This window comes from Erithacus rubecula (assembly GCF_903797595.1).
Source record: "Erithacus rubecula genome assembly, chromosome: 5".
Taxonomy (NCBI): domain Eukaryota; kingdom Metazoa; phylum Chordata; class Aves; order Passeriformes; family Muscicapidae; genus Erithacus; species Erithacus rubecula.
In genome coordinates this window covers 9,077,653-9,097,140 of record NC_136687.1, presented here as the reverse complement: position 1 = coordinate 9,097,140, position 19,488 = coordinate 9,077,653, and the positions used below count along the sequence as shown (strand labels likewise).

Genomic DNA, 19,488 nt, shown 5'->3' with positions numbered 1-19,488 from the left:
CTTTCTTGGTTTGAAATGAACACTCAAGTTCTGAAATGTAGCACCTGCTGATCTCCCCATACTGATGTTGAGTAATTAAATGAGTCTTATGAGACAGTAGATTGCTTAAAATTTCAGCTCTGTTCTGAAAACTGGCTGCAAATCAAATTTCTTATTGCTCCCTATTTACACACTATTATTAACTACACTCCCTTTAGAAAAAAAAAAAACAACTTACTTCTACTGATATCTCCACAATCAAAACATGCTTACAATTCTTGTAAAATTTACCTTCAGCTGGATGATATCTTCACCATCTATGAACACTGCCATCTCCTTCCAGTTGAAGGAAGCTTTCTTACGATATGTGGAAAGTGGCCCTTTAGGTAAGTCTGGCAGCAAACCATCCCATGAACTTTGGTTGCCATTCATTTCTTTCTGATTCAGTGTAGATGCCATTGTTAGCTAGCTGCAGCAAACAAGAAAAAAAATGCAAATTAAAGCACCACAGATGTCTGCTTTCTGTAATTATAAAAAGAAATTAAAAGAGTTGTTAATTAAATCCATTGACTTGTTTAAATGTATGAGTACAGCACTGCAGAGACAACTAAAAACTAGCCCTTCCCTTTTTCCAATTCAACTGGCTTGGTACAAAGTAAGAAAAAATGCCTTTGATCCAATGTAAACTGATTACATTGCCTTTGTTATGAAAATATGAGCTAAATATGAAACAGGGACATCACTGGTTATCACTATATCATGTGATAAAGGGGGTGATAAAAGACACAGGTGAGAAAGTACCATGTCTTAAACAACAAATGGAGCAAGACCCCACAAAGTCTGCTGGCAACTTGTTGTGTGCATCTATAGGTCAGTCAAGAGCACTACAAAACTGCTCAGACCCTGCAGGATTTCCTTGTCAGGTACAGCTGGTTCAGGAGAGGAGGGCCTTGCTTCTCCCTGGAACCCGGCCAGAGAAGCAGAGGCTGATCCTCTGCTGCTCCCAGAAGCTGGTGTTGGAGAGCTCACAGCACAACCAGTGATCCCTGCCACCAGCCAGAGGTCTCTGCAGAGCCTGGAGGGTGCAAAATCCAGCAGGTTGAATGGCACTGGCTAAAAGAAGCAGCTCAAAGGTTTAGGTGGGACATCCTGGCCCAGGGCTGGCCAAGGGCTCAGAATAGACCTCGAACATAATGAAGTACAGAAGAACTTCAGCAGTCTCCTTTTCCCCTCTCATCATCTTGATATGTCTCCTTGATACCTTTCTTTTCTTTCAACCTTATGCTTTTATGGAGGTCATCCTCTAGGTCTGAACAGTACAAACATAGTAGAAGAGAACAGCAGGATAGAATTTCTGCATGTGACTTCCAAATGAGCTCTAGGAAGATGCAGCTCCAGTACTGAGTAACAGGTTTGGAAAGAAAGGGGGGGCTGAAAAAAAAAAAAGATATTGAGAAAGTGTTTCAACCTCCAGCCAAATAAACAGATACTACACTTCTAACTGGGAAATGGGTAAAGCAGGCAGCAGTTGGAGGCTTTTCATTCATATAAGAGAAAAAAATTACATTGTAATACTGCAGCTATTACACCTAACTTTATTTACATTGCAAATCAGTGCTATTACACAAATAAGAAAACTCAAGAGTTCATTATAAAAAAACGTTCTGAACTTAAAATACATTACAAGTTCTCTGACTTCACATAATGTTTTAATATAATTGGCTCCAACTCAACAGTTTCAAAACTAATTAAGAAATCAAAACAGGTGCTTACAATAGGAAAGTAACAACAGGCTGCCCTAAAATTTCAGTGGTTATTTCAGCCCTGCTTTTAAATTTTGAAAAGCATGTGAAGGTGGAAGTAAAAACCACATTGTTTTCAATTTACAAAGAACCGCTGCAGTTTCACTGCGAAATGCTGAGATGGAAACCTTTTCCCGTGGAAAGTGCTCCTGCTAGTAATTCAAATTCAGACCCGGGCACCAAAACCGGGTCACAGATAAGGAGGGAAAAGGTCAGTCTGCAGGGTACTGTCCTCACCTTACGGGACAATGACACAGATCAGGCACTTGGTAATTATCAAGAATAATGATACTGTACCCTTACGGCTAAGAGACGACATAACCAGTGATTTATTTTATTTTATTTCCTAGCGGCTCTGCGTTTCCGAGCACTCTGCAGCTGCCCGGAGCAGGACAGCCCCGGGCAGGTAAAGGCAGGGCACGAACGCTCCTGTGCGGCGTCAGCCACGGCCGAGCCCCGCTACAGCCCACAAAACAAAACAGGGCAAAAACAGGCTACAAAACGTACTGCTACTGGCTACAAAAGGGGACCGAGATGTCCCGCTGCCGGGCCGGGCTGACTGTCCGGTGTCAGCCAGCTGTCCCGCTCTGGAGTTTGCTCTCAGGAAGCGTTTTCAGCTCTTCTGCACCCGCTGCGCCAGCAGGACAGACCCTCCCCAGACAGAGCTGCCCGTGCGGCGACGACCCTCCAGCCTCTCGCCCTGCTGGGAGCCGGCGGCTCCCCGTGTTTTCAGCCGCAGGACAGGACCGCAGCGGTCTCTGGAGCCGCAGGCCGGGCGAGGGGACCCGGTACGTACCTGCGGCCGCCGCCGTCTCCGCCTCGGGAACTGACGGGAGCAGGCTGCGACGCGCTCCGCCTCCCGGCACGGCACGGCACAGCGCGGGCGGCGGATGGGGCCGCTGGGGACGGCGGCCGTGCGGGACCCGGGCGGCGCCGCGCTGCCCCGCGGCTTCTGGGCGGCCGTGCGCGTGTGGCTGGAGAAGCCGCAGGTGGCCAACAGGAGGCTGAGCGGCGCCGCTGTGCAGGCGGAGGGGCCGGTGCCGCTCGGCGAGGGCGGGGAGATATCTCCATGCTTCGCCGCAGTGGGAGCGGGCGGGGGCGGCCAGGAGGGGCGAGCGGCGGGGGCCGCGGAGCTGGGCCGGCTCTGGAGGGAGGTGCGGGAGCAGCTGGCTCTGCCTCCGCCGCCGCCCCTCACGGCCTGGGGCGGCCCCGGCGAGCTCCGCGCCGTGCTGCGGGCGCTGCTGCCCCGGGGCCGGCCCGGCGCGGCCCCGGCCCGGGAGCTGGCGGTGCTCGGTGAGCGGGGCCGTGTGGGGGCGGCGTGAGGGGCCGGGCCCGAGCGCGGCGTGTGGGGCTGCGGTGCCGCGGGGCTGTCCCCGCTGAGATTCTGTCCAGAGGAGAGAAATGCCGCTTTCCCCCCTGTCTGTGGGAATGAGGATGGATTTATGTCCCGATCGTGTGCTTAGGGTTAATTTTTAGCTTGCGTTGTTGCGCTAGGAAGCATTGAAGTTAAAATACAAATTAGGGAGGCCAAAGACCTGTGGCACTCAGGAGCTGCTGTCACGAGTGAGCTGCCCACGCACAAACGCTGCTCCTAGTGCAGAGATAATTATTGAAAAGAGTAAAAGGCAGCTGTGGCACCTGCCTGGTATCGACTTTCTTCATGTTTAGTATTTCTTAAGAAAGAAGCTCAACATTTTTTTTCTTTTTTTTTATTATTTCTTTGTTTTGTTTTTATTGGCTGCTTTTTTTTTTGTTTGTTGGGTTTTTTTTGTTTTGTTTTGGCATGCTTCGGGATGATTTTTTACACTGTATGATGGTAATACACTCCAATAAATCCTGCCAATATAAAGAAACTTATATAAGGTAGAACGTGACACTGTTTTTAAGATAAATTTCGGGAAAAAAAAGTGTTGATACACGTTAAATTCCAGTACAAATGTTTTGGAAAGAAACATAATTCCAGAAACAATTCGATTTGCAATTCAGAAAGACTGATAGTCATTTATGGGGCACACTTGGGATGTACTTGAGGCCTCTGATTCTTACCTGATGCCTTAAAAAAATATTATATGTTGCAATTTTGATTTATGTTTTCATTTGATGTCAAAAGCTGCATCTATAGAGTGTTTCTCTGAGAAAAAGCCTAGGAGATTTTTAAAAATTAATTTGTTTACTATTAAAAAATGGTAAGAGGTGGAATTGCTAAAGATGGGCAAGATAGTAAGACTTAACATTTACTCTATTGCTAATTAATTCTTTGTATAACTCAGAAAATTTTTGGAGTCCATTCAAAAACTGATTATGTAGCCAATATGACATTTTTAGTTGCAAGAATATTTTTTTGATGATAATTTTAAAACCATTTTCTAAACTGAGAACTTAATAAGTTATTCTGAAGAATCCACCCTGGGTAAACAATAAAAAAGATTTTTTAATTTTTAGAGGAAGTAATTCTGCATAGACTCCTGGTTCCCAGGACTCTGGGTTTGCTGTGGGATATGGAGAAGCAGCAGTCCTATACTAGAAAAATCTCATTGTTTAGTTTTTACATTATTAAAATAGCAAGGTTTATAAAAATGAATACTCCTCAGCCTTAGGTATTTTGGAAACATCATGCAATAGAATGCCACCTTTGGAGAATTCAAATAGTCTGGTAGTTTCAGATGTCAGTAGCACCAAGAAACAGATCAATTCCTGGCACTGTGGTTTTTTGTCTGTTGTCTTAGATTTCTCCTCACTGATTTGTAGGCAGAAGTTCATTTTGGTACTAACCAGGGTGGGTTACACTGTGGAATAATAAACCCCTATTTGCATATCTTTTCAGATGTTTACAACGGAACTGTGACCTTTCTGCCTTTGGAGGAAAACAGTGAAGGAAAATACCTGGTTAAAAAGTGCAATATTTATCAAATTCAACTTAAACACATAAAAGATGAGGAATGGTGAGTGTGGGAGTGAGAGAGAAAGCAAATAGTAAGTTATTGCAGGAGTCACACAGTGGTTTAGTATTGGTATGTAGACAATTTAAATTTTATGATTTTCTGCTTGATTAGTAAATTACAATAGTAGTGTGATAAGAGTCCATGCTATTCTCTGAAAAGAAACATTTACAATGCTTACAATAATGTGAATCAAACCTGTTTCACCTTTGAATGTAAACATTAACTGTACCTATGTGTGGTCTAGAAAAAAAATGCCTCTTCTGATCAGGAGGATGTGGCAGTATCTGTGGGAAAGGTTCTGTGGGTGCTGGTAAGGGTGAGGGTCAAACTGAAGTTGCTGTAAACCCACTGAACTTCAGTCACTGAAATGTAGACCATTCAGTTTTGTCCTGAGCATCTGGGGATGTAGGTCTAACAAAATCTGAATAAAGTCAGAGATTATTAAATAATAAGTTGTGACAATGGATATTTTTTTCTCCTAAATTTTCCTGGTATTTTTCAGGAATTTCATAAGTTGAGTTTCACTGTTTAGCATTTGGCTATCTCGTGAAATCAGGCTGCTCATCATACAGGAGTCCTCTTTTATTGTGTTAAATGCAGCATGGACTCTTATGTACAGTGTTTAAATTGAGAGATAATGAGCTAAAAAATTCAGGGGAAATTGTTCCATTATTTAGTAACTTCACTGGTTTATTTTTCTTTTGTTTCTCTACATATTTACTTATTCTCCAGTCTGGTTTTGTAACACTGATCTGCTGATTTTATCCACTTAATCTTTGTTTTCTCTGTCCCTGAGGTAGCTGAAATAATAAATACTGTATTTATATTAAGTTATTTGTTTATTTTTAAGGTCTATATCTGTTGTAGCTCCATTTCCAGAAGATTGGTTTTCAGATGGAATTGTGTACCCCAAACTAGCATGGCTTGGAAATGAACTTTTATCCAAACTGGCTAAATGGTCTGTGGAGCAAAAGCCCAGTGAGTTTAAAAGTACACTCTCACTCATTTCAGTAGCAAAATACAGCAAGGTTTATCAGGACCTCAAAGAAAAGTACAAAGAGATGGTAAAGGTAAGTTTAGCAGTAAGTGCAGTAATGTTATCCTCCTTGTTTCTTTTTTCTTTAGTAAAAGAAGCAATTAAATTATAGTGTATGTTTTTTGTTTTAATATTTTGGTGTTTGTTAGTTTTTTTTTTTTGGTATATATGCAGAATAAAAGCAGTTTAGTCCTTGGAGGAATTAGTCATTTTCCAAGATGTATCGCTTGTGACAAAAAGGAAGCAGCAGGTTAGTGGAGTAAATAGTCATCCACATTTTAGAAGGCACAAATAAAACACCTCCTTCTCCAAAACCTTTGGATATTATCTTAATATGTGTTTGAGTTAGAGGAGCAGTTTTGTAATTTTTTTCCTTATACTGAGGATCAGAGTGCTGTATGAAGCAATGTTTGTATTCTTGCAAATTTGACTCTAGCTGCAAGCAAAAAAAAAAAAAAAAGGTAAATGCTTTTGCAAAACAGTGAGAATGCTGAAAGGTTTTAGTGTTAATATTTTTGTACTAACAGGAAGATACATGTGAGTGGAGGATTAGAGATTTCTGTAAGGCAGCATTCAGCCTTTAGGTCGTCAGTGGAATTGCTGGTGATGAGTATTTTAGTCTTTGTTTCAATTCTTCATTTACAAAGTAACACTTGGGAATAATACTTGCTCTTTCTGTATTCCTACTTCAGATTTTGTTTCTTCATGTTCTGCTGTGCCAGGGTAATTATAGGTCTGTTCCCTTGTGAAATTTCCAAATGTTCATGTTCTCAATGTTGCAGAGGTATAGATAAGAGGTATAGATAAGATTTTTTTTGTGAGAAAGTTAAGAAAAGATACAGTGGTCTGTTAGAGAACAGATGCAGCTGTTTACTTGTGACCTACATATGTAGAGTCAAAAAGTTTTTAGAAACTTTATTGTTTGGTTGAATCAAACATCCTTTATTTTCTCTGGGTATATTTTAATTACTTTAAAATGCAAAATCTGTGAAGTCCAGAAACCTACTGAAGTGAGTATACAAATTGCTGTGTCTGAGCATTTTTGAGGTTATTTCAGATGATGCAGAAAATAAACTTTTCTATATTTTTCCATTCTATTTTTTTTTCCTGAAGGTGTGGCCTGAAGTGACAGATCCTGAGAAATTTGTTTATGAAGATGTTGCCATTGCCACTTACTTGCTGGTAGGGATCTGCTTTATCTAATAATATGCTGTAAGATTATATTTCTTGATAATTGAACCTCTCTAAAGATGATAATTTTAGAGGTAACCAAAAACTTCTTCATGAAGATATGATAACTATTTGCAGTCTTCTGTCACAGGAAATATATAATCTACATGCACAAGATGTATTTATTTCTAAGTGAGAAAGCCAAAAGCACTAATGTAGAAGTGATAAGATGGATCAGTTGGAGGTTAGGATTGATTGTTTTATAAATTTTTCTATTACTTGTTCATTTTCTAGTATGAATAAATAAAAACTTATGGTTTTCACTGCTGTGCCTTTTCTTTATAAAATTTCACCTCAAATCCTATCTTCAAGTATAATATGGTCAACTGCAGATGCTAGGAGTGCAGAAAAATGCTTGGTGCAGTTTTTTCAAGAAAACTTTCTCAAGTTTTCTACCTACTTAAGATTCTATGAAAATTCTGCCACCTGCAGTTCTTAGAAACTTCAGGTTTTTAAAAGGCTGGCACAGAAATATTTTTGTTTGCCATTCAGAGTGTGGTAAGAACATGTCTACATTGAACTATACTTATAGCATCTTAACTAAATCAGTATTTGTGAGTAAGTTAGCTCGTTTACAGTACTCACTGAGGACTAATTTGTTTTAATAATTAAGTATTCAACTGCTTAAAATCTTAGATACTGGCTTGTGGAAAGAGCTATGTAGTAGACTCATCTTTACCATTTTTACCACCAACTTAATATTCAATGTTGAAAATTAGGAAGTTAGTGTAGCCACAAGAAAATTCTGGAGTGATAGCATTTTTATACAGGTGAATGTTGCTTTACAGTGATTATGTCTTGGCTAATATAGCAGTAGTTTTCAGAAAGCTATTAAAGTCATTTAGTATGCAGCTTATGTAAATGAAAAACTAAAGCATGGTATTAATAACCTAACCTGCAGCAAAATGTTCAATATGCTGGTGTATGAAACTGTTTAGAAGTACATTAAGAAAAGCTTAAGAAAAGGTAGGTCCACTGTTATTATGGGTTTATGGCATCTATATGTGACCTCATTTTATTCTGCAATCATATTGAGATGACTCACTGTCTAGAGGCATGGCCAAGGACGTAACTGTTGAGTTTGTGTTGTGAAAAACTCTGCAAGAATTGGAAGATAGGTAAGATCTGTGAGGAGGTAATTAGGGATTTCTGAGATACTGCCTAGAGTGATTGGTAAATCTAAAAACATAATCCATGAGATTAGCAGACTATGTTTATCTTCAGCTTCTTTCCCTTTAGCAGAGCTGATATTTGAAAGTGAATGTTACAAATACCAGTTTTCATAGCTAAATACTCTTCAGGATTTTTGGAAGTCATAGGGGAAAATCAGAGTGCAGAGTTATGAATGTGTGGTCTCTAACTTCTCAATAAAGGAAAAAGAGTTGGAAAGTGGTAAAAGTTAATCCATGCTCTGCAGAGGAACAGCCACATATTAATTATGGATTACTTATCTGTGTAAAAGTACCTGTTTATGTACAGATCAGGGACTAGAACTTGGCTAAAGGCTTTGGGGTCCCTTAGTTGGTGTAGAATTTGGGGCAGTTAACTTGCTAGGTAACACTTGCTTTGTTCAGTAAAAGGGATGTTGCACGTACCTTTGTACTTTGTATCACCAAGTGATTACAAAGAATATTTTGGGGTTTATTTTCAGCTCTGCCATCAATGCTTTCTTTAATACAATGGATATAAATGCAGAGACACTGGTGAAGTTTACTTGATACATGGCTTGCTTTCTATTGTTCTTCTCTTGCACCCATTGTTTTGGCAACTTCTTTTACTTTTATGCTTATTCTAGCCCAGAGTTGTAAAGCCCTGATTGATTTCCACTCCCAATGACTCAAAACAGAGTGGAGGCTGTCCTTAGCACTTAGAAAACTATCAATATTTTGCAAAATAATTCTTGCTCCACTCTGTAAGCAGTGCTTTGTCTTTTGTTGTTTTTTTTTTCTGAAGTTATTTTACCTGAGAGTGCAGTGAATGTTTTCTCTCAAATCTTCTTTTCCAGCTTTTTCCTATAATCTCCAATAACTTTTGATGGTTTCTTATAGGGAAACTTGAGAGCAGAAGTCTTAATATGTTCTGTTTTCTTGTCTTAGATTATTTGGGAAGAAGAGAGAAAAGAAAAAGGGTTGACCAAGAAACAGTCATTTGTGGATCTTGGATGTGGAAATGGTTTGCTGGTTCATATTCTAAACAATGAAGGGGTAAATAGAATACTTTTTAAAATATTTATTAAAAGCTAGTGTTCATATTCTTGTTATACTCCTTTTATCTGGTATGCAAATAGCCAAGTAAATTAATTCATGTTGCTAAAACAGGATTTTTGTCGAATTACTATCAGAAAATCCTATCAGAGGATTAGAAACCATTAATATATTTATCTTAATTAGTGTATTTTATTTAAATTCAGGGCTGTTTTTTCTGTTGTAAGAAACTAAGAGGAAAAAGAAAAAGTAATGGAGTATTTTAGTTTCGCAAAATGGAATGTGGAATTTTTATTCCATAGATTCTCTCTCATAAGATGTGTTCATCAACTTATTTTTATTCAAACTCAATTCTACTTGTGATGTCCTGAAAATGTTATTTTACATCTTTGAAAGCAATCCTGAGATTTCTTAATTAAAAATGTGTAACGGCATACTATACTTGTGGGAGTAAAAATGTGGCAACAGCATAATTCAATTTCTTGAGGCATAGTTTCTGAAATAGCAACAAAAGAAAAGTGAGACTAAACAAAACCCATTTAAGTTGGGTCTGTCTGTTTCAGAAAATTGCATTTTCCACTTTTGGGAGAACATGGGAAATTTATAGAAGAAATTAATATCTCTTATTAGATAAAGGTATGTCATTGGGGGAATAGGAAAATGTTCCAAGTTCTCCTAGCACAAGGTTTCTATTCTTGTGTGGCCAGGAAACTTTTATATAATATATGCTGCTCTTTTCTGTGTGGACTTGTCATTCAGTGAGTCAGTCATTCATTCATGCTGTGCTGACAAACATTGACTGCAAAAAAAATAATGTATGAGAGTTTTATGAGACTTTTTAGTAATTGATTTGCTTAGTTCTGCACAAGGTTCTTGAATTTCAAATACTACATATTCTTCATTTCCTTCTTTAGTTTCCAGTCTATTTCCTCTTCCCTTTAATTCAAACAGGTTAAAACTGTTTGGGCTTCAGTAGTTAAAAGCTGGTTCTCCACTAAGGACTGCTCAGAGTAGCATTCTTCCTTGAACCCTGTGTGTACTGCAGTAGGACTCACCTTCTGAAAGGTTTTGATATATTAAAAACAAACAAAAAATCAACACTTCTGCTTTTACATTTGTAGAGATACAGATTTTCAAGAGCAGTCTCAGTAGGTGTGCCCAGGTAAAATTTTGAACCAGATATATTTTTAAGGTTTCCTAGTAATTCCCTTCATATTTCAGAGGGAAGAAAGGGAGTGAAAGTATTCAGCTTCTGCCTGAAAGGGCAAAGCTGGATTTTGTTATGTGTCTAAAATTTAGCATGAATGAAATAATCAAATTTAATATGTACATTTACTGAACCTATTTGAAATTAATGCTAAAAGTGGTACTTAAATTGGATCTTTCTGTTGTTCAAATCTTTCAGCATTCAGGCAGAGGAATTGATGTGAGGAGAAGAAAAATATGGGACATGTATGGACCAGAGACACATTTAGAGGTATTATGGAAATGTATGTCAGTCTTAACTGATTTGTCCATTTATTCATTTGTTCATTGTTTCAGGTTGTATTGATGCAAGTGTAAGGAAGCAAACTGGGTACAGACAGTTGTCTGAAGGGGCCCATGGGTTTGGTATGATGCTACCCATATCCTTGGGGGTAAAGTAAATTGTAAAGGGGATCATAAAAAATACTGTATTGTACCCTTGCATATTTGCAACTTTCTTATTTCTCAGCCAAGAATCACTAGCATGATTGTCATTACGTGTACAGGTATGCACACCATGAAACAAGCTTTCTTTTTACCAGAGGATCAATATTAAGCAGCTTTGTTTACACCACTAGTTCATAAAAGATAATAAAGCCACTCGTAATTTTGGATTTTTTTCTTGAAAGTGATTCTGACCTTCTAGTACTATGTTCTGTTTAAAGGGCGAAATTGTTCTTGAACATCAAAAAAGCCAACCTAAATAATTGCAATAATAGCCTTCAAAAATGATCAGGAAAATGAGTCTGCAAAAGGGGTTATATTTCAAATTTCATGTTAACATTTTTATGAGCACAGGAGCATTCGCTTTGCTTCCAGGCATTCTTAATCTGATGCTCATTAAAGCGTGGTGCCAATGAGCAGTTGCCCTTTGGAGGTGAGGTGTTCCTGGTTTCTTGTTCTGCAGGACTAAAATTTCTTACTCTGTTCTGTCAAAAATTGTCAGCTCTCAATATAGTAAAATAGTTTTTCGCCTGTGATTATTCCCTAGTAGTGTTGTTTAAAGTTCATTCAACATATCTTTGGGTGCTAACACATTAAATTAGGAAAGAACATCAGTTTTCACAGATGAGAGGTCACAGATTTCAGTGTTGTATGCCACTTTGCCATTTTGGGTACAGGTTGCCAAAACTGTCGTATTCCTTTGCTGCAGTCTGCAAGCAGATCTTACTGAAAAGCTTCAACAAACAGCCCAAACATGAAGCTGTGGTGCTCCATTATTCCATTTGTACTAAGTCACATGCTGAACAAATGCTGGACAGCATTGTCTCTTTATCTTTGTGTTACATGTTCCTTTTTCTGCTCAGAAAGAAACAATAAAAATATACACTGAGGAAAGTGATGATTTGTGCTAGTGGGAGTTAGACAGTGAACAGTAAAGGGAAATTGTTTTGCAAGGCTCCTGTAGCCATAGGAGCCACAGAAGGAAAAAGCAGCTGCTCACAACCTGTTGTTACCTCTGAAGCTAATTTTGTTTTGATCTTTACTTACAGCATGAGTTGCAGGGTGGATGTTGCCACCTGTGTGGTTCAGTCCAATACTAACAATGTAAATGGATGTAAGAGGTGGCACTCTGTGTATCCAAACTGCTGTCAGACATGGTGAATACAAATTTGGTTACGGGTGACTGTCAAAATGGGCAGGGTGGCACTGATAATTCATGATATGCCTAAATTGAATTATCAAAACTGTTATGTAAAGTATGAGGATTGTGTTTAATCAGCCTTAAGAAAATACTTACCAAAGGTTTGGTAATTTAACATCCAGTACTCTGCCAAAAAAGACCAGCTTGTTACATTTGTTATCTAGAAATATTGATACATATCTAAAACTCAGGTGTAGTATTTAAAGTGAACAATTTGAAGTGAACAATCACCATCTTGATCTTTAAGAGGGATTTGGAAAGTGACCAGGATAGTCTGAAATTCCCTTATAAGTGGTTTTGTTTTATTTTATTCTTTAATTCCTATACAGATACTGCTTTGCATGTACATGTGAATTTTAAGCTCTTAAAACTTATATTTTCTGTATAAAAAGAGATTATATTTTCTGTATAAAAAGAGATTATGGGCATAATTTTCAGAACTTTTCCTAAAGGTCTGTGAAAATTCAAATCTAAATTTTTTTTTCAAAATTTAATATTCAAAATAATTCTTTTAAGGTTCCTACACATTTTCAGGGAAGAGTGTCTACTTACCCTAGTGTCAACTTAGTATCTTTCAGTACTTTCTCTGCTGAGCTTAGTTCAAAGTGAAAAAACTTACTTGTGAGGCACAAACATTATACACATTGTAGAACATTTGAGTTTAATTTGTATGAAGAATTCATCCTGTTGGTTTTATTTGGCCTTTCTTTTGTTTATTATTGTTTTATTATATGTGATTGATAGCATGTACAGAGTGGTGTTCTGTATACTAGGATTTGATTTGGGCAGCATCTGTGAAGGAGGAGAAAATAACAATGAAGCTGTGTTCTGATTAATTGCTGTGTCAGTCCTGTAGGCTGCAAGACAGCAAATTAAGTGCCTTTCTGAAAAACTGAGTTCAGGCATACAAGTGACAAAAGGAGATTGGCAAGAAATCATAATTTAGTGTATTTGTTATATTTTTTTATATTTATATATTAATATATATGTTTGTATTTATATATTTAAATGCTAGGTATTTTAATCAGAATAGTTGTTCCACTTTTTTTCTAACCCATGTTTTGTGGGTGTTTGTTGCTTAACTACTTCTCTGTAGTGATAAAAAATTGCTAACTGAGGAAAACGTTGGTGTCTGTGGTGCTCATTCTCCTTGTATTTGTCAGCTGATATTACTTTATATTATTGCTTAATGCTTTAAATAAAATGCTTTAAAGAAACCTGTAATAGGATTCACTTACTGTGTTGTTCTGTTTTTTAGGAAGCTAGTATCATTCCAGGTGACAGTCACCTCTTTCCAGATACTGACTGGCTCATAGGAAACCATTCAGATGAGTTGACACCATGGATACCTGTAATTGCAGCTAGGTATTTTTTGCAGGAGGGAAGTGGGATGGAAGGAATTAAAAAAAACAAACAGGCAGGAAAGAAACCAAACAACCCCTCCATAATTACCTATGTGGGCTTGGTAAAAACTGTCAGCTTAGGTTCCACACCTCTTGTTCTTGTAAGACTGTATACTTTTGATGCAAGTTGATTATTTTTACAAAGTGTTTCTCTTTCTGTGGAGAAGCACAGATGCAGTATTTACTTTCTCTTAGAGTTCAGTGCAGCATTTTGCTTTTGAAATTCAAAACTATTTTTTATTTCTTGTATGTGAAGCTATTTTTTTTGTTGTGTTTTTTTTCATGTAAATACCAGCTTATGGTTCTGCCTTGCCTTGAGCTGTTGTGCTCTTTACAGCCAGCAGCAGTAACTTAGAGTTTTACTTCTGCAAAGTAAGTTGGCAAAGTAGGTTGCTACATCAAATCCTTTAGACTAAACTAATAGTTCAATTGAAAGAGCAAATTGTAAATATTATTGCATGAAGCTCTGTTGCCTAATAAAAAAATCCAATTGTTGGTTTTATAGGTTGATTGGGCTGATAGGTTGTTTGCTAAATTTTTGTGTTTTGAGACAACTTACTGTTCAGCAGTTTATTATCCTTCTTGTAGGTCTTCCTATTCATGTTGCTACTTCGTGCTGCCATGCTGCTTCTTTGATTTCCATGGAAAATACAGGCGAAGACAAAGCAAGAAAACTCAATACAGAGAATATCTTGATTTTGTTACCCAAGTGGGATTTGTATGTGGCTTTCATGTGGAAGAAGATTGCCTTAGAATTCCATCAACAAAAAGGGTAATTTTGGCCTCTGTAGGGCTTCTGTCTTTTTTTTTTTTAAATCTGATACAGTAGGCTCTGAAAAGACTTTAAAAATACTCATTGTTTTCTTGGGAAGTCTACTCTTAATGTTATAGGTACAGTACTAAAACAGGAAAAATTAAATGTTTACGTTTTTCTCTTAAGTCACTATATGATGGAAAACTTAAAAAACCTTATTTTTTTGTCTTAATTTTTCTAGCTGCTTGTCCTACTTTTTTTACTTAATTTTGCTGTTTTTCTTGTCCAATGAAATTTGAAGTGAAATGTTCTTAGAGTAGGAAGAAAAGTCCAGCTTTAACTTTAAATAATCTGAGGGTCAGGAACAATATTTTTGCTGTGTGATTGTATAGTATGTGATTATGCTATTTGTTTTTAGGATTATGATTTGTTTACTGGATTTCTTCTGGGGCACCAACATTCAAAGCCTGGAATTAAAAACCTCTCAGGTGTTACTGAGCATTGAGTTGGTTGATTTTATTGTAGGCATTGAGAAGCCTGAATAAACATGTGGAGTTTGTGGGGCTGACTGTTAAGTACAGAACTCTGCTAGTGATTTACCTGTTTTTGCTAAAATAGGTCAGCTTTATTGGGAAAAGCAGGACCTACCCAGCTGCAGAACGTGCTCTGATTGACAAGCAGATAACACACTTTATTAACAGTCGTCGGACCTGTGCCGTGGCCACGTGTGACAGAAGGGTTGGGTTTAACCACAAGGATCACTGTGGTGATCTGTGCAAAGAAGCAGGCTCAGAACCTCCTGAAGATGAGACTGAGACAGCTGGTACAGTTTGGATGCCTGGATTTCAACCCAGAGAAAAAGTAGAACAAATCAGAAATTGTGCTTCCCTCCCTCGGGATTTTGTAGATGAAGTGGTTCTCAATGTGGCAAACTTGCTGTTAAATGCAGCCCCCCAAAAATCATATTTTGATAAGCAGGGTGGAAATATGAATACCTGGAATCAAGGAGGTGAGGTTATCTTTCCTTTACACTATCTTTAGCTGGTAGAACATGACTTTTCCAGCAAATTTACCTGTTTGTGAATAGATTTTTAGGAAACACTGAGAAGAATGCAGTCGTAATCAAAGGTGCTTTTTTTTCCACTATATTTTATTGCACATAGAAGAAGAATATTCTGAAATTTCTGTGATTTTTTTTCCTGGTTTACACTTAAATACTATTACAGAATCCATTTTTATTAAACCAAACCCAACTAAACCCACAACTCTATTTGGGAAGAATATTATGGTTTAGAATATTAACATAATAATTGGCTATAATTCTGTAAGAGTTTTCAGGAAGTGCTTCAAAGTGCCATTAGGTTACAACATGATTAGGATTTTTAGTTTTAGGAACAAAAAGAATGTTAAGCTGCTGTTTATTGTATAAGCAGTCAGTTCTCACTACTACCATTTTCCATTTTCTTCCATCTGTTTTAATTATTTACTCACTGTAATTTGTCATATTGTTACTGACTGAGTCTTCTAACTACATGCTTATAAACAGTGCTTATTGCAGTGAGGGTTACATGCTACTGTAAAAAAAGCAGAGCAAATAAAAAGTGTGTCTTACTGTGGAAATTCTGACCTGAGTCCTGTAAAATGAAAGCTGCTGTTTTGCAGACAATATACATGTAAAATATATACAATATTGTGAGAAAAAATTGCTGCAGTGCTGGTAGATAATTCCAACATTCTGCTCATATCATTACCTCATATAGAAGTTGAATTGTGTTAAGGTTTTATATATAAAAATTTTTAATAATTCTACCATTTTTTCTTGCAGAAAGCCTTTCCTTAAGAGAAGTGGCAGAACACTTGAATAAAGAGACTTTAAAAAAGCTGAAAAGTGAATATGGAGGCTTGCAGACACTACTCAAGAACAATCATCAAGTATTTGAAGGTAAAGGAGTTTTGAGTTTTGATTTTTTTACCTTAATAATTTATTCTATCTGCTCTTCAGTTAAACTTAACTGAAAAATTACTATGGTGATGTTTTTTTTAACTGCTTTTTGTATCTTTGTGGAAAGCTGAATAGTCTGTATGTGCCCATTGCTCCAAGATATTGTTAGTAAAGCTCTTATGAATGAGATTGGTAAGGCATCTATAAGCAAAATATTCTGCACTGGCTGTATCTGAAAAGACAAACCTTTAGTTCGAGGGGCTAATTTGATGCTATTCTTTGTCTTTTTATTTTTGTTTATTCCTGTTTTTGAGGCTGTCAAATAAAGAGCAGCTTTACTAAAGCATTAACTGAGGCTTAGTGTGACTGTACCAAGCCCCAAAGTGTAAAAGTGCTGATATGAAGCAAAATTAGCCTCCTTAACAGCCTATAATTGTGAGGCTTGATGAGTTTATGTAGCTGTGGTAGCTTGTGTTTGTGTAGCTTGTGGTAGCATGGCAGAAAGAACTCAGTAGCAGGTCTCCATGGCTGGCTGGGTTTGTTGATGGCAGTTTTTTGGGCTTGGGGCTTTTTTTCCATGTTGTAATGTGTGGTGACAGTATGCTTTGTGTAATTGGTTTGGGGCTTTTTTGTCAGTGTGAAGTTTTGCAAAACTAAAATGTAGCTTTGCAGTAATACAAGATCTTCAAGATCTTATCAGTATTAAAGTTGCTTCAAAGTGTGTCATGTCCTAACAGTTCTAAGTCTCCTGTAAAATATTGATCAACTAATCCATGGCAAGTAATCCTGAGTATGCAACCTGTTTGTTCCCAGTGGTCATCTTAAGCAAGTTTAGCATCCACTAAAGATTTCTGTGCACTTGGCTGTTAAAATCCTCCTGGATTACCATCCATTAAAAAGACTTGGCTGCATAGAGTTTGTTGTGTGTCTGAATTTGGCCCCCTATCATTAGGAATAGGTGAAATAGGTTTTGCAATGTGTTACATTGTAAATGGAATGAGCATTTTAAATTGGCTTGAAGGCCATGTGTACATTACCTATAAAGAAAGGTCTGACTTAATCTATTCTATCTCACTAATTTATGTCACAGGGATACTCTCTAGGGCTTGGGGAGAGATCATGTGAATCTTCCCTTTGTAGCATGTCACCATAACAAGAAACTTTTGGTGGGATCCATGGACATTGCTCCTGCCCAGGAGGACAGAGAAGAACATGAATGCAACTCTTTTGTCATCTTTATTGAATTGTTTTTCTTTTAAAATATGGAAATGAATGGATGCACACACACACACTCCCCAAACAAAAAGTAGTTCTTGGAATAACTGATTGGTTGTGGTTTCTTTAGATCAGGTATCATGTCCAATACAAGACTGATTTTTCTAGGGAAAAATTATGCTTGACCATAAATAGCTGCTAGTTTTTCTTTGTCTTTTGCAAGGGATTTTAAAGTTCAGTTAAAATTGCTTCTTGATTGGCTTAGTATGAGTTCAGATCTGTCTGTATCATATGGAAACCTGAAGACATTAATTCATCCAGTGTAGATTGTGTGATATTCAGCTTTCACTGGACTTGTTATTTTTTGAATAGCAATTATCAAATGCAGAATGGTATTGGTTAACTATCTCAAGCTACAAGTGTCTGATACATAAGGTGTGATTAAAGCAGAGTATGAAAATAGATCATGGCAACTTAAAAGTGGCAGATTCTTCCCTCTTCATTTTCACTGTTGTTTGTCATCTGTTTTTTTCTTCCTCTCTGGCTAACTTCCTTTCATCTATTTTGTTTACTTGTTTAAGGAGTTGACAGATTCACAGGTGTGTGCATGTGCAGTTTATGATCCTAATACAACAAATGCATTTGAAAAGCTCAAAGTGCTGAATCTTTATTAACCAATGGTAATTCAGTGTTGGTTCACATGAAGGATTAGACTTGTCATCTCCTCGGTGCAATGCTTTTTTGGGCCAGTGAACTGTGAAAGTAGTAGAAGATACTTGCTGGTAATCATATTTTAAATGTGGAATCATAAAGTTACAAACATGGGAAGAATTACAGTTCTTGAAATTGAAACTTCTTTTGTTCAAACTTGTAATTTAAGTTTAGTCTAAATGATCCCTACTGCTATATTTTAAATGGACTAACAAACTTCTACAAAGATGATGCAAAGGTGCCACAAACTATTCAGCATTCCAGTAAAACTTCTCTCAAGGAAATCGTTCAAGTCTTCTTTGTACTGTGTCTACATTGTCTTGGTTTGTTGTGTACTTCTTTCTGTTTCTGTACAAATGGCTCATCTGATTTTGCCTGAGTGATCCATTTGTAGAATGTTTTTTATTCACAGAAAGTCACTGCAATTTTTTCCAGTGCAGTTGCCATGGCTGTCTACTAACAGCTACATTTTTGTTTGTTTTTAAATTTAGTTCTGAATGGAAAAGTTCATATTCGTGACTGGAGAAAAGAGAAACCACCAAGTAAAGCTAAACCTGAAGTGAAACGGCGCCTTTCAGCTGAAGCGTTTAAAACACGCCTCTGTTGGTTTTTCATTCATCATCCTGATGGTTGTTCTTTACCTTCTGAAGCTTGTCCATATGCCCATGGGACTGAGGAGCTAAGGCAGTCTCAGATAATTAAAAAGAAAAAACATATAAAGTAATAAAATGTTGCAACTTGTGTTTAGACTTATGCACACAGCAGAACCTATGATTGACTTTGGGACTGCCTAGTGAATGAACATCTGTACAGTATGGAGGGATTTTCCTCATTTCTGTGCATCTTATTTTGCAGTTGGTTTACAAGTTCTGTATTTCTAATTCTTTATTTTTTTATTAGCAGAGAATAGATATAGTAAAGTACATATATATTTTTGGATTTGTCATGGCTTATCTAGCATGCATTCGCAGAAGTAGAAAAGTTTAAAATCTTAGTTTCCTGGGAAACTCCTCATGATACTTAATCAGATCAAAAGTACATGATGCAGCATTTTTAAACCCTGAAAATGAGCCTGTTTTATTCCACATTTTCAAGAAGTGTTGAGGAAACTTCTCTGTCCAACCATCCATGTGCCACTCTGGCATCCACACCCACAGCACCTGAGCTGGACTGAAGCCCATTCAAAACGGCTCCAGTGAGCCCATGGTTGCCCTACCTGACTCCCTGCACCCCTACACTCATGCAGTCAGACAAGGTTCCTTTACTCCCTGGCTCTGGAATTCCCATAGCACAGTCTCACATGTCTCAATCCTTAAAATAGTTTAAACTTGGTACAACAACCAAATAACAGCTCAAGCTGCTGCCTCTGATGAGGGACCT

The 19,488-nt window shown here is 37.6% G+C and overlaps 2 protein-coding genes across 4 annotated transcripts in view; one reads left to right on the top strand and one right to left on the bottom strand.

Moving 5' to 3' along the window:
* ACOX3 (acyl-CoA oxidase 3, pristanoyl) overlaps nucleotides 1-2,728 on the bottom strand; it is a 33,008-nt gene extending 30,280 nt beyond the window's left edge. The window contains exons 1-3 of one of the 3 annotated variants that reach the window (XM_079306647.1): nucleotides 2,574-2,714; nucleotides 1,954-2,018; nucleotides 271-448 (exon numbers count right to left, since the gene is read on the bottom strand). In XM_079306647.1, the coding sequence (XP_079162773.1) occupies nucleotides 271-438 (168 nt within the window). In that variant the 5' untranslated portion in view covers nucleotides 439-448; nucleotides 1,954-2,018; nucleotides 2,574-2,714. Of the gene's footprint in view, nucleotides 1-270; nucleotides 450-1,953; nucleotides 2,019-2,573 lie in introns of those variants that run through there. The other 2 variants (XM_079306646.1, XM_079306645.1) reach the window with 2 other exon arrangements.
* Nucleotides 2,672-19,047, top strand: TRMT44 (tRNA methyltransferase 44 homolog; the record flags this gene model as incomplete). The annotated part of the gene is made up of 11 exons (XM_079306648.1): nucleotides 2,672-3,074; nucleotides 4,606-4,723; nucleotides 5,574-5,793; nucleotides 6,873-6,941; nucleotides 9,086-9,193; nucleotides 10,599-10,670; nucleotides 13,342-13,448; nucleotides 14,075-14,258; nucleotides 14,859-15,249; nucleotides 16,066-16,182; nucleotides 18,600-19,047. The coding sequence occupies 11 exons, from the start codon at nucleotides 2,672-2,674 to the stop codon at nucleotides 18,830-18,832; spliced, it is 2,022 nt and encodes a 673-aa protein (XP_079162774.1). The 3' UTR covers nucleotides 18,833-19,047.
* Between the last annotated feature and the right edge of the window lie 441 nt (nucleotides 19,048-19,488).